This window comes from Chroicocephalus ridibundus, chromosome 4 (genome assembly GCF_963924245.1).
Source record: "Chroicocephalus ridibundus chromosome 4, bChrRid1.1, whole genome shotgun sequence".
NCBI classification, from domain to species: Eukaryota; Metazoa; Chordata; class Aves; order Charadriiformes; family Laridae; genus Chroicocephalus; species Chroicocephalus ridibundus.
The window spans coordinates 159,185-172,891 of NC_086287.1; the positions used below are offsets into that span (position 1 = coordinate 159,185).

At 60.6% G+C, this 13,707-nt stretch overlaps 1 protein-coding gene across 7 annotated transcripts in view; it reads right to left on the bottom strand.

Annotated features, from left to right (window-relative positions):
* Nucleotides 1-13,707, bottom strand: part of CTNND1 (catenin delta 1) — a 30,967-nt gene that overhangs the window by 7,984 nt on the left and 9,276 nt on the right. For 6 of the 7 annotated variants that reach the window (XM_063331682.1, XM_063331684.1, XM_063331683.1 and 3 more), the window contains exons 2-8: nucleotides 8,391-8,509; nucleotides 7,267-7,580; nucleotides 6,055-6,126; nucleotides 5,632-5,790; nucleotides 4,890-5,422; nucleotides 534-997; nucleotides 238-421 (exon numbers count right to left, since the gene is read on the bottom strand). In XM_063331682.1, coding sequence (XP_063187752.1) covers nucleotides 238-421; nucleotides 534-997; nucleotides 4,890-5,422; nucleotides 5,632-5,790; nucleotides 6,055-6,126; nucleotides 7,267-7,461 — 1,607 coding nt within the window. In that variant the 5' untranslated portion in view covers nucleotides 7,462-7,580; nucleotides 8,391-8,509. The remainder of the gene's footprint in view (nucleotides 1-237; nucleotides 422-533; nucleotides 998-4,889; nucleotides 5,423-5,631; nucleotides 5,791-6,054; nucleotides 6,127-7,266; nucleotides 7,581-8,390; nucleotides 8,510-13,707) is intronic. The other variant, XM_063331685.1, reaches the window with a different exon arrangement.

Consider the following 13,707-nt stretch of genomic DNA (forward strand, 5'->3'; position numbering starts at 1 on the left):
AAGGAACAGCCCACACCCAGCAGAGCTCTAACCAGGGAAAAACTACCCCCCTCCACCAAGAAACACCTCCAAAAAAATCAAAGACTGCATCACCAGTAGCTGTCCTAGGAGAACAGCTCCTCCGCAGACCTCCTTTGTCAGTCCCAGAAAGCTAGCAGGAGCAGCCAGGAAGAAGCATCACAGCAGCCCCAACCCATGCCGGCTCTCTGCCAGCAGTTGGTAGCCCCCTTCCCATACCTAAGGCAGCCAGCGGTGTTGGTGAGCACTGACTCCCACTCGAAATGGCGGGGTTTTGAGTCCTCATTAGGTTCCCGCTCCCAGCCCGAGCGAGGAATGACAACCTCATCGGTCAGAGCATGTAGTGCATGATCCACAATGGCCATCTTGATGGAGTCGTGCGAGGACAGGTTCCACAGTGTTCCTGCAATGCCACAAGCGGGAGGTGATCACTCAGACCATGTGGGCTTAAAAACCCACACTGTGCATCCCTCAACCAACAGATTAGCCCCTCCGCTCCTCCCTGGAGCCATTACCTGTGATGACCTCCGTGAGATCCATGTCATGGGCCTTCCGCAACAGGCGCACCAGAGCAGGTACCCCATCACAATTCTTGATGGCAATCTTATTGTCTTGGTCCTTGCCGAAGGAGATGTTCTTGAGGGCTCCACAGGCACCATAGTGCACCTCTTTCTTAGGGTGGTCTAGCAATCCCACCAGCACGGGAATACCCTTCAGCTTGCGCACCTCTGTCTTCACCTTGTCGTTACGGTAGCAGAGGTGCTGCAGGTAGGCGGCCGCGTTGGACTTGACGGCGTCCAGCCGGAAGCTCAGCATGGCTATCACCTCCGGCAGCTCTGGCTGGCGCCAGTTACCTGGGGCTGGACCTCCCTTCCGCAGGCTGTCCAGACTGGCCAAGCTACCCCGCTCATGCTGAGCCAGAGGGGCCCAGTAGTACCGGTCAGGGGCCACTTCATCCACCAGCATGTCTTCATAACTCCTAGGAGAGAAGACAGAAGGCATCAGCATGAGTCCTAGCCCTGCAGGGGGAACGCTGTGCCCCCTCCAACCCACCAGAAGATGGGCTGAAGCGTGCACAGTCTAGTCACCACTACCCCGCTGGAGTGCGCCGGGCAGATGCCCATCAGGGCTGGGAGCCAGGCAGCAGAGCAGCACTGGGGCACCTTCCTACTGGGTCCAGCAGCAGTTTGTAGCTGCAGGAGGCCACCTCACACAAGTCCCTGGGCCTGCTCAGAAAGCAGGAGGTTGTCCCCCAGGAGAAGGCAGCCTCAACAGCTCTTCCAGTCCCTTCCCACCCACTCTCCGGGTTTAGCTTTTGGGTCAGAGGCTGGATCCCAGTCTCTGTGTAACCTCCATGGAGGCAGGAGCCAGCCCCAGAGGCACGAAAAACCATCTGGGCCCGCAGCCACTAGAGGGCAAGTTCATACCACAGCAGATCGCTGGGAGAGCAAATCACCCAGGGGCTCCCCAGCCCTTACACCAGCACTGCGTGGGCCCAGCAAGCCCAGAGCCCAGCTTCAGGCCACCCGGTTCTCTGCCACACTGCCTGGCTGCTCCCAGACACACAAGTTGCAGCCAGACCAAGCCACTGCCATTATTTCAGAGCATCATTTTTACCCAGGATGGGGCTCAAACCCTTTTGCCTGTACACGCCTGGTGATACACTCAAGTTGTGCTGCTGCCCAGGGGACAGCCTTAGTTGGGCATCAAGAGACACCCGGGCTCCAGGGATCAGCCCCACCGCTCCCAGCTCTGGCGCAGGGAAGAGCTGTGGTCCCAGAGCCCATGCCCTGGGGAGGAACAGTTCACCCACAGACCCAGCAGCACTGGGAACGAGCCCCAACAAGCACATGGAAGCTGCAGAAAGTGCAACTAGTCCCCCATGAGCCAGTGTGACATTTAACACCCACAGAGCACACACCGCACAAAATCACAGATTCTCGCCCTATTTTTGTAGTCACTGGCAATATAATCCTTCCCCCACCCAGGCAGAGGAATCTAGCAATTTCCAACAGAAAGGGATGGGAGGGGACTTGGCACTTAAACGGAGCGCCCTGACCGCCGCTGTTACCCCTGCTGTGCTGGGACACTGGGGACGCACGACCAAGGTCCAGGACGAGGCATCACCCTCTGGCTCACGTCTGTCCCAGGACTGCTCAGCCACCTTCTGAGCTCCCAAATCAGGTGCAGGCAGGGGAAGTCGCAAGGAAGGATGGCAGCAGGTTCTGCTCCTTACGCCACAGCTTCCCCTACAGCCTCTGGTACAGGACTCCCTAAAACCACCGGCTCCACACAGCAGCTGCTTCCACAGCCGCATCCCCTACACAGTGCCACCACAGATGGTGGCAGTGGGCTGCGAGGCTGGCTTTCAAGCATGTCCCAAGGGGGAATGCACTGCTTGCCACGTGGCCCGGCTACTAAGAGATGCTGAGGACTCTGGCTACTCCGGGGAGTCGCTCCCCACTGCTGTGGCGCAGGGTGCTCAGTGCACCGACACCATCCTCGCAGCAGGAGTGAGATGCAGGCGAGTGCCAGTGCTGCAAACGAGCCACCCGATCCTTGTCATCACAGCCGGCAGCCGACCCAGCTCCCATGCCAAGACTCACGCACCCAGGGAGCTCCTGCCCAGCCACGAGGGTCCTTCAGTGCCGATGCCCCCCAGCCCCTCCAGGTGAGATGGGCTGGCGGGGAGGGGGAGGACACCCTGCACTGCCGCTGACCCCCCTTCTCTCTTCCCCTGCAGAGAGGGAGCTCCGAGAGCCACACGAGAGGGGACCCACATGCTTTGTGGCCGATGGCAGCCAGCACGGGCTGCGTGTCTCAGCTCAACGTGCTCTGCCATCTCCCGCATGCCTGGCAGGCTGCCCCCCTGAAGGAAGTCATTAACAGCCAGGCCCCCGCTCAAGACAAACATCTCTGAGGCAGGGGGGATGCTGATCTCGCCTCTTCCCATTCCTGCGAGCCTGGCGGCCGAGTGTGGATGGTAACTGAGAAGGCATGGGACAAGCCAAGCTCAACAGCGCCTGGATTCCACAGATTGCTGCGATCTTTATCGGTCTGCCTGGGGAGGGAGAGCCTGCTCATGGGCTGCACCAACCCATCTTCAATAGCCTCCACCATCCCTGCAGGACAAGGTGACATCTCCACCAGGGCTGCTCCTTGGCCGTGCTTGGAAATGGGACCTTCTCCCTCTGTTGTGACCCAACTCCCCTGGTCTCCTGCCTGGCTGGAGCTCCTGTATCTGGCTCCACACCCGGCTCCTGCAACTCCTGTCCCCCAGGATCTGGAGGGGCAGAAGAAGCACGGACACCCCCGAGCCCAGCAGAGAGGACTCGTGGGCTCAAAGGACAAGCTGTTCAGACTGGGCCATCCAGGGAGGGCTCCTGCCCCTTCGTGCTGGGCAGGGCAGGAACCCAGGGGAGGTTTGCAAGGCAGAGCCTCTGTCTTGGCTGGCATTTGCTCCTTCCGCAGCCCCAGGTTGGGGCGAAGCAGCCTCGGGTTGGACACGCTGCTTAACCCCTTCTGCCCAGGCTGCTCACCGAGGGGACGGCCATCAAACTGCCATCGCTGGCTTCTGCCAGGCAGCTTGAGCGGGTGCAGGCAGCGGGGGTCGCCTTGCCAGCCCTCCTCTAACCGGCACAGGCTTCGCAAGGCGAGGCAGGGCAGGGAAATCAATCTGGGTGAGCAACCGCCCCGACTGGTTCAGCACAGCAAGAGAAACACTTGCGCTGGCAAAAGCCGAAAGGACAGACAGAGCTCCTCCTTCAGTCCCTTCAGCAGCCAGGAGCTACCGTGGATTTACAGTACGTGCCTCGAGATGGGTGGATCTCTGATGGGGGCTGGCAAGAGCCTCCTTTCCCTCGGGTCTCTCCCCCTGCCTCTGTTTTATGCCCTAGGAGCTTAACCAGCCTGTGCTCAGCCTTACCTGTCCTGCCCGCCTCCCCCAGCCCCGGGGCACGCCGGAGATGCACATCCATCCCGGCCTGCTGACACAGCCCTCTCCCCATCTCTGGGACCCAGGCTCAGCTCCTCACTCCACTCCTTCCTCCCCACCCTCAGAGCCCCCTACAGCACCTCCCCAAGCCCTGCCTGACACCCAGGCAGCAAGCCAGGCCGGCCGAGAGGCTTCAGCAGGCAGCGGCAGTGTTTGTGCGAGAGGCAGTTGCCACAAGACACCAGGCCACAGGAGTCACGGCCTCAGGCACGTAACACCCCGGGACGGCCAGCTGCATGGCTGGCAGGGCAGGTAAGGGACCACCAGGACCCTGCTCGGGGGCAGCGGTGGGGCTGTGTCTCAGCAGTTGGGCTGGAGAAGCCGCCAATCACCCACAGACAAAGGAGGGGGAGAAGCTGCTGCTGCCAAACAGGTTGAGCAGCTTCTCCCGCCCTGCCCTGCAGCCGGGACACTACGGGAAGGCTCCGGGCACCGCAGGGCTGAGCCTCGCTCACTCCAGCCCCGGGCTCAGCTCCGCTCCCGGGGCTGCTCTCAGCTCCCGGAACCGCATCACGAGGCTGCTGCTGCAGGGCTGCACCGCACAGCCTGCACCGGGCACGCTTCCCAGCGGGATACGCCAGGCCAGGGCGCAGATGAGCCCGCCGTCCCATCAGCAGAAGGGGTGGCAGAGACGAAGGGCCCGGAGCTACGTCCGACCGCCCAGTGGAACTCCTTGCTGCAGGACGACCAGCTCAATTAGCACTGTGTTTTAACCGCCAATTAAGCGGACAATTAGAAGCGGATGCAAGTTTTCTCCTGCATGAGCCGCCCATGACTCAGCTCATGGTACTGTCTCTGTGATCATCCTTCCTCTGACGAAGGTGAAGTTAACGGGACCCCCATGGCATCCCCCACTCCAGTGCCTCCTGCCACTTACCTGAGCCGCCGCCGGGGATCAGAGGGGGTCCCTGCCCGCCTGGCTGTGCCGTAGTCAGACATAATCCCGTAGTCCACATCTTCAAAGCCCACACTGCGCTGGTCATCCTCCAGGCCGTACGGCTCGGGGTGGAAGTGGTTGAGGTCCATGTTGCTGCCCCCGACACGCACTTGAGGCTGGGGGCCATAGATGTCCTGGCGGCTGGGGGCCCGGTAGGTGTCCATGGATGGACGGTAGCGCTCGTCAATGCGGGTGACACGGGACAGGCTGCCGTAGTTGTGATCGCTGCCTGGGTAGCCATCCTCGTAGGGGCGGCCATAGCCATCGGGGTAGTGGTAGTTACGAGGGAGGGTGGCTGTGCCCGGCTGGCTCAGGTAGCCACCGGGGCCCCCATTGCCATTCTTGCGGAAGTTCCTGTCCATGGTCTGGACGTAGTTGCTGGTGACAGGGGAGGTTTCCAAAGGTAACCCATCCGGCCCCACCGGCACCTGCTGCACCGTCCGGGTGGTGACAGTCTTCACCACCTTCTTCACCTAGAGGGACACATGCAGGACACGCTCCCATCAGGAAAGCCACCACACCCCTGCATCCCCAGGTTCCCCTTCCAGCCCAGCACCTTTCTCCAGGCAGATCTCACACCCCGTTTTAGCTCATGGCATGGCAGACGTCAGGGCTGCAGCAGCCCAGCCATCGTGGTCCCTGGCCAGAGCTCTGCCCCTTCATGCCCTCCCCAGGCCTGTACCGTGGTCTCTGTACGCCGGGTCGTCCCATCATCTGATGTCTCCACAGACACGACTGACATGGCCCCTTCTGGGTCCTCCTCCATAGTGTAGGTCTCCTCCACAATCTGGCCCGGGTCCTGCATCCTGGGGATCGTGCTGTACAAGAGGTGGCTGTGGTCCTGAGGGGAGCAGGGGACAGGCAGTCAGACCCCACTGCCAGCATGGGAGCCCCTGGAGCCAGCCAGCCAAGAGATCTCACCTCTCAGGGAGCCCCGATATACTCTTGCATGGCAAGGGGTACCAACAACCCCGCACCCAACTCCCCTTCAAGCCAGGGCAGGCACATTGGAGACACAAGTCGCCCTCACCCAGCTCGGGTGGGGACACTGGAGCCCTGCCCTGCTCCCCCCTCCCGGAAAGCGGGCTGCCGACAGCCCCCTTACCTGCGGGCCGTTGAGCTTCAGATCTGGGTATTTCTGCCTTTCCAGGTCAGCATCGCCCAAGAAACGGCCGTTCTGAAACACAGAGCACCATGGCAGGCCTGTTACCAGGCTGATCTCCCACTGCCGGGATCCCATATATCCATCCACCCCTTCCCTGCCAGGCTCCGAGCAGGCCATCTCCTGCGTCCGAGACACCCAACGCACACCCCACATGTCACTCCCAGGAGAGGAACACACTCCACGGGGGTCTGTGCAACTTGCAGCAAACCACCCCCCGTTCCAGCCTGGGGAAGAGTTGGAGGACACGCCATTCAGTGCCCCTCCAGACATCCCAGCTCCCCTGATGGAATGGCCAAGACCCTTCCCTGCTCCCCAGCATGGCCCTGGAGACCTTCCACATCTTCTGACGCAGAGGATGCAAGCGATGTCCCAGAGGCCCCCCGGCACTGCGGGGGCACAGCGCGGATGCTCAGCGGCTGATTGCAGCGTGCTACTGTTTGACTCTCTCACGTTCCTGCTCTGCCCACCCCTTCCTTCCCCCGACCCACACGTCTCTCCTCGCACCACCACCTTCCACAGACAGAAAGGTACCTGCCTTTCCACCTGCCGGCAAGGCACAACACCACACACCAGCCCTCCAAGCAGCCCTCCCCAAAACAGAGGCCGGGAAAGCGAGAACAGGAGAGAGACCTCAAGCCAAGGCAGATGAAACCACATTTCCAGCCCTGTAGAGCTAAGAGATCTCTCCCAGCCCTGGTTTGGCTGTTTGGGGGACAGACCGAGACTGCAGGGACTTGCCCACCATCACACTAGAGACACACACACTCCCCCACAGCTGTACACCAATCCCTGCATTTCGGCCACCTTCCAAGAAGCTGGGTGGGATGGGGAGCCAAGATGCCCAGGTACTGAACACAGACAGCTTCCAGTCTTCACAGAACCAAACCAGAGCTGACCATCCGGGCTGGCTCCTTCTCCCCAGAAGACTCCTGCTGACGAGGTAGGTTTGCACGTCCCCAGACCACCTTCAGCCCCAGTGCACAAAGAGCACCATCAGTGTTGCAAGACCAGCCTAGCCCTCCTCCACCTCACCTACCCAAGGAGGGCCAAAGGAAGGGAGCCAGGCCCAGGGCTGCCCCCACCAAGGCAGGACTGACACAGATGGGGGCTCCGGGAGCCTCCACACCCACCTCTGCCGAGGGGGTTTTTTACCTGGTGCCGCCGGGTGAGCGTGCCGTTGGCCAAGCCCGGGCCGGCGTCCTGTGGGGAGACCCGGACTCGTTCCAGTTGGGCTGAGACATGGCGCCGTTCCTCCTCAAGCGCCCGGGTCAGCTTCTCAAACTGTGCCTCCTGCTCCTTGACAGAGGCAAGGATGCTGGCGGTCGACTCCACTTCTGAGTCGTCCATGGGTGATGGGTGCCCAGGACGGGCAGGGCGGGGGGCACAGGGAGGCACAAGCGGAGGTGGCTTGGTGTCAAGGTGAGGGGAAGAAAAGTGACCCAGAAGGGCAGGAGCCCCTCTCTTCACTGCACATGATTTGGGGGAGGAAAGGAGGAGAGAAGAGCGGTCAGAAGAGACTGATTTCGTTAAGACAGATTCTCAGAACAAGAAAAAAAAAAATTATCTTACAGCATTAACACCCATTCCCACCCACACCGGAGAGCTGGCAAGAGGGTCTCAGAGCAGCACAGCCCTAAGTGAGACTCAGATGGTCCTTGCCCCAGCATTTAAGCTTGGGGAAGCGGCACTTGGGGGGCAGAAGGTCCTCCCCCACCACACCAAACAGCTGGGGTAGAGCCAGGCTCAGAACAGCTGCTGTGTCCTCCCTCTTCTCACAAGGGCCCTCCTCAGGCTGCAGGAAAACTTCCCCTGGAAGGAAAAGCTTCCTGCAGCCAGTGGCGGGGGGGGAGGGCACGTCCTGGGGCAGAACAGGGCACAGAATGAGAAATCACCCACATCCCATTATTTCCTCCAGGGAAGGGCTGAGGGAGAAGGCTGTGTCACTTCTCTGCTACCTCCTCCCCAGTGTGACAAGAGGTGGGGAGTGAGTCCCAGCTCCACAGCTCCTTCCTACCCAGGAAAGGGGATGAAGTGGGACAGGATCCCCCTAAAGGGGACACCATGAGCCCCTTCGACTGCTGCCAAAAGTCACCACTCTCCAGGTTCTCACCAGGGCTCTCAGGGCTGCAGCCGCCCCAGGAGGTCCTCAGCCCACAGGCCTAGGGACGGGCACTGGCTTGGACCCCGCCAGCATCGCCTCCCAAAGGGGAACAGCGAATGAGCACACCACAATCAACATATTTTGACAGAGAAAGGCAATATTCTTCCATACAGACCTGTCAGAGGAGGAAGTTCGGGTTTGATTGGCAAAGGCACAGGACAGCCAGGTCTAGACGCAGAGAGTCATGGGGGAGAGAGCCCAGCCACCACAGTGAGGAAGCGGGAGGGAAGAGAGCTGCAGGGACAGCAGGACAGGAGGTCAAAATCACACTCAGAACAGAGGGAGGGCACGCAACAGAGCGGGGAAACAGGCTCCTCTCTCCCACCCCCCCTTCTCTGAGGGACGGGGCAGTGCCTGTTGAGGGCTGGTGGGGAGGCACACATGGCGCTGCTCCCACAGCGGCCCCCCAGCATCTCCGACTGTTCCCCACTGACGGGGGACCGGCCCAGGCGCAGAGGAGTGGCAAGGGCTCAGCCCTCCGCCCCCCGCGCAGCCGAGTCCCAGCAGGCCCGCCAGAGGTTTTCCCAAACCCGAGCAGTCATGGCAGGCATGTGGGGACTCGTTCGAGCCAGGCAGCCGGCACAGAAGCTGCTTTCCCACGGTCTCCAGCATCAGCTCTGCCCACTCCCCCTGTGCCAGCACCCCGGCACGGCTGTAGCAGTGACCTGGGACCAAGAGCACGGGCAGTATTGTCCCTCCAGAGCCCCACGCTCCCTGCGGCTGCCTCTCCAGTCCCGGCCTGCAGCAGATGCTGGTTCAGAGGAGCTCAGAGCAGGGCTTTTTATTTTTTTTTTTTTATTAATTTCCCACACTATCTCAAGTGTATCCAGATCAAACCCTTCCTGAAATGCCTCCCCCACTCCCAAGGAGTCCACTCCTCCCTGTTGCTCTGCCCCTCAAAGGCTTCCCTCTGACACAGGCAGCCCTGGCGCTTATCGGACACCGTGGCACCACCACGACTCAGCCCAGCAAAGCAGGGTGGACTTTTTCCAAGCCCTTTGGAGGCCGCCTGCAGCACACTGGAACATCTGGTCACCGCCACCCTGTAATCTGCCTTCATCAATAAAAAAATCCAGTTGTTCCACCCGTGCCCATGCGATGTCCAGCAAGAGACGAAGCTGTGGCACACGCACACCCGCTCCAGCTCCCAGCCCGACGTGGGCTGGAATGCCCGCCGGCCAGTCCGCGCCCCAGCAGGAACACAGCCCACCACTCTTGGCTCAGGAGCCCAAGCAGGCTCTTGGAGGCTCCCAGACATGACTCCTGGCTCATGCACGCAGCTTTCCACCCCTCCCACCTTGCAACAGGTATGCCCTAAGGCTTTTTCAACAGATTGACTCCCCAAGCCTTGTATGGAAATGCAGGGACAGCCCTGACCCTTGCTGCTCCCAGGTCTCACCTGCCTCACGCATTTGCAACAGAGATCCTCTGAAGGAGAGGCCTGGTGCCTCCCAGAACAGTGCCGACACATCCCACTTCTCACCCTTGAGTCAAACACTCCCCACCTTTGGTGGGCAGCCACCCACTTCAAGCAGGGACGCAGGTCCTCTGCCTTCTGGAACTCACTGAAGGCCACTGTCAGCCCCCACGGACACAGGACTCCAGCCCCACGGAGTCCCACTGCAGGGGGGCTGCTGCAGCCAGCCAGGTGCTGGGGAGAGGCAGCCTGGACCACTGACCCCCTTCCTCTCCCCCAAGAAAGGGGAGCACCTCCTTGCCGCATCCCAGACTTCTCCAGCAGGTCAGGGGATGGTCCGACCACCCAGACACCCCACACCACTGGAGCATCCAAAACCACAGCCACAAGCCCCATTGGCTTGTTGCGATTCATTTCCAGAGCGGTATTTCACCAAGCCCTTCTAAAGAGAGGAACACCCCCCTGCAGAGAAGGGACCCTCCACAGCATGACCCTGCCCAAGTAGGTGTGCTGCTATTAATGGCTGCCCAGCCTGCCCTTGACCATCTCTATGCAGAAGAGGCATGTTTTTGGGGTGCGTGAGGATGGAGGCAGCATGCTGGCCTCGTGGAGGGATTTAGCTGAGCCCCTGCTCTTGTGAACGGGCTCGCCCGCTTGCGAGGAGCCTCGGCAGTGAGCAGCAAGCACAGACCAGCAGGGTTTGCCTCTGCGGGAAGGCACGGAGGAGAGACAACAACCCCATGGATTCCTCCGGCCCCACGTCTGCCAGGCGGGCCCTGCAGCCTCCCCAGCCCTACGTCCCCATCTCTGCACATCCCCTGGGAACACGGCCGGAGAATGTGGAAGCTAACAATGAAACTTGCAGGGCCGTTAAGGGCCCCAGATAAGGGGCCAGAGCAGCTGCGAGGCTGTTTCCTTCCCGTCCCTTCCACAGGGAGTAAACACAACAGCAGGGGGAAGGAACAGGACAGGTCCCTGGCCCGCCAGCTCTCCTTGTCCCCTCGCACTCAAACATCCCTCCAGCCCGGGTGGGAGGGGTGCGGGAACACGCACGGCCACCAGGTTGGGGCAGAAAATCCTCTGGGAGAGGGGACAGCTGAGGGGCGGCCAGGCTGTAGTGGAGCCCATGGCTCTGCAGACCCAACACCAGCCAACTGATGCTCAAGAGTGGGGTCCTGAGGGTCTCTCCACAGGTCAGCCATGTTCAGCAGTGGGGCAGGGGTTCTTTGAGTGCCTGGCGCCCGCCCTGCGTGCAGGGCTGTCACCCCTGCCCTGAACCGCAGCAGGGCTCCATCACGGGCAAGGGATGCCAGCAGAACAGGGTGCCTGCGGCCGAGGGGCTTGTCCAGCTCTCCTCCTGCGGCCTCCCCCGCCAGGACACACCACCTCCCTCCACTCTCCTTCCAGCCATCTAGTCTTCATCGATCCAGGATTAAAGATGTAATTACCGAGCGTCAGTGCCAGTCCAGGGAGGTTAGCAAGCACTGTCCCCAGCTCTCCCCACAGACACACGCCAGCGCCATCCTGGGCTGGAGCGCAGCCGTTGCCTGACAGCTGGCTAACACACAAACCCCAAACAGCCACTCAGCCCTACGCCCACCCAGATGTGGAGAATCTGCCCCAAATTCCTCCTGACATGTCTCACACAGCGGCACTGCGGGGACAGGGGCTTCCTGGGCACAGCAGAACCCCTCACCACCTCCCAGTGACAGCTTGGGCACTGGTCACCTTCAAAGCAGCACTGGGAGGGGAGGGAAGAGGAGAGCCTCAGCCAGCAAGATGCTTGTGACAGCTCGAAGCCAAATGCGCCTGATCCCGCAAGGGTGAAATTCCAGGGATCACTTTGCGCCCATTCCCCCCCCTCCTCCCCAGCCTCTGAAGATACAACTACAGAGCATTTTTCCAAAGCCAGACCCTGACCATCTTTGAGGACGGCTGCATGAAAGCCTTTTCATCATAAGAGAAGCACTTGCTGACACACCCGTTACTTAAAAACCCCAGCAAGCCAAAAATATTTCAGCTGGCTGGTTCAGGGCAAAACAAAAAGCCTAAAGACAAAACACACCCCGGAGCAGCTTCTGCCCCAGGGCAGAAGAAGCACCAGAGACTTCCCCGATGGCTATCAGCAAGAGGGGACTGCCAGGGACCAATGCAGCTACCCAGAAAGCTTTACATACAAATCCCTCTGGCCTTATCTCATCTCCTGTCTTCCTGGCACCAGCACAACCCTGTGCAGCGCCCAGAGGTCCTGAAGCCAGAGCAGGTCCACCAGAGATCTCCAATGTGCGGTGCCTTCAGAGCCCCCTGGCAGGGAGACAGCCACGAGCCAATGTGCATGCACAGAGCTTCCCTCCACGGGTACCCACCATAACCTTCCTGGCTGGACTCAAGGCTTGGTAGTAGCCTGAAAGACACCCTAAATCCTGACCAAGACCTCCAAAGCTCTTCCTCTGGGGGCAGCTTTGACATGGCACATTTTTCCAAAACCCCTTGCCCCTCCTTCTGGAGAGGACTGCCTTCCCCCAGAACAAACACTTTGCCTGGAAAAATAACTTCCAGGGCCAAACCACAGCCATGCCCACCTAGGGATGACCTGCACCCTCCTCTGCCAGAGGATGGAGCTCAGGCCTTGAAGGCTCCCCATCAGGAGTGCCTCCCCGTCAGCCACAGAAAGATTAACCCCGGGGCCCAGACCAAGCCGGCAGATGGGGAATTGTACACCACAGGCCGGGGAGAACGGACAAGATCTGGCAGATAAGACACGGGCAGGAGGTTTGACAGGCAGTACCTGCTGCAGCACGGGGGATCTCCAGTACCCAGCCCCCACCTGGGTCTTTCCAAGGACCTGTTCCAGCCCCAGTCCGCACCCTGAGTCCCCAGAGAGCTACCACACAAAGGTCCTGGGATCCTTGGAGCTACGGACACTGCCTCAGCATGGAGGATTTTGGGCAAAGTTCAACCCAGGCACCTACAAAGCCACAAGCCACCTCTGCCACATCAGCCGTGCCCCAGCTCCCCGCCGAGATGCTCCAGGTGCTCGCTCCCAACAGCCCTCTGCCACCAGGGAGGGGGACACAGCGTCACATCGGCTCTGACTGACAAGTCATGGCCTCCCCGCAGCTTTGCTGCTTGTTTGTGGGCCCCCCCCGGCACCTGTTAAGCAAGTGGCAATGTTTGTCACCACGGGCGGACACCCCTCGTAGCCCCCCTCCTCCAGCTGCTCCCCACCAGCCGTGGCCAGGGCCAGGAGGGACCCAACCGCTCACCCGGGCTGGCTGAGCCCCTGCAGGGACACCAGGAGCTCTGGGCTCACACCAGGCTGAGGGGAGCCCGAGGAACTCACTCCTGCTCCAACACAGTCCCCAGCACCCAAGAGACAAGAAAAACAGCAGCATCGCTCAAATAATTCGCCTCGCCCTATCAATTTGAGAGACTCTGAGGAGAGCCAGCTGGCTGCCCGCCCTGCAAAAGCCAGCATTAACAGCCCTCAGCACCAGACCCCCGTCCTCCAGAGAGAGAGGAAGCAACAAATTCTCCTGGTTCCAGTTGCCCATCATGATGCACTTAGAAAAAAACAGAACCCACATCAATAATTCAAGCCTGCAATTGTCCGAGCGCTTGCAGCACGTTATACTTGCTTGTTCTGCGCAGGTTCACAGCCCTGCTAATTCACCACAGGCTTCTGGTCAGTCTCAATTAGCTGAAAAACAAATGCGCCAACATCTTTGGCATCTCTCCACCCCCCTGCACACAGGGTCCAGGCTCATGCATCAGTCCTTAGACCTCAGCCTGCCCGAGGCAGCAAGCACTAACGCTAGCCAAGGCGCAGCAAGCCAGCAGGCCACCAGGCAGAACACCCACAGGCCCAAGCTCATCCCTGTCTCACCTGCTTCTGTGTTCAGTTGAGGAGAGCACAGCAGCCCGCAGCCCCGGGGGGAAGCAGCATGGCTGATGGCTGGCAGTAGCTCCCACGTCCCCGTGTGGGCAATGGAGAGTTTTGGCCATGGCTGTTTCC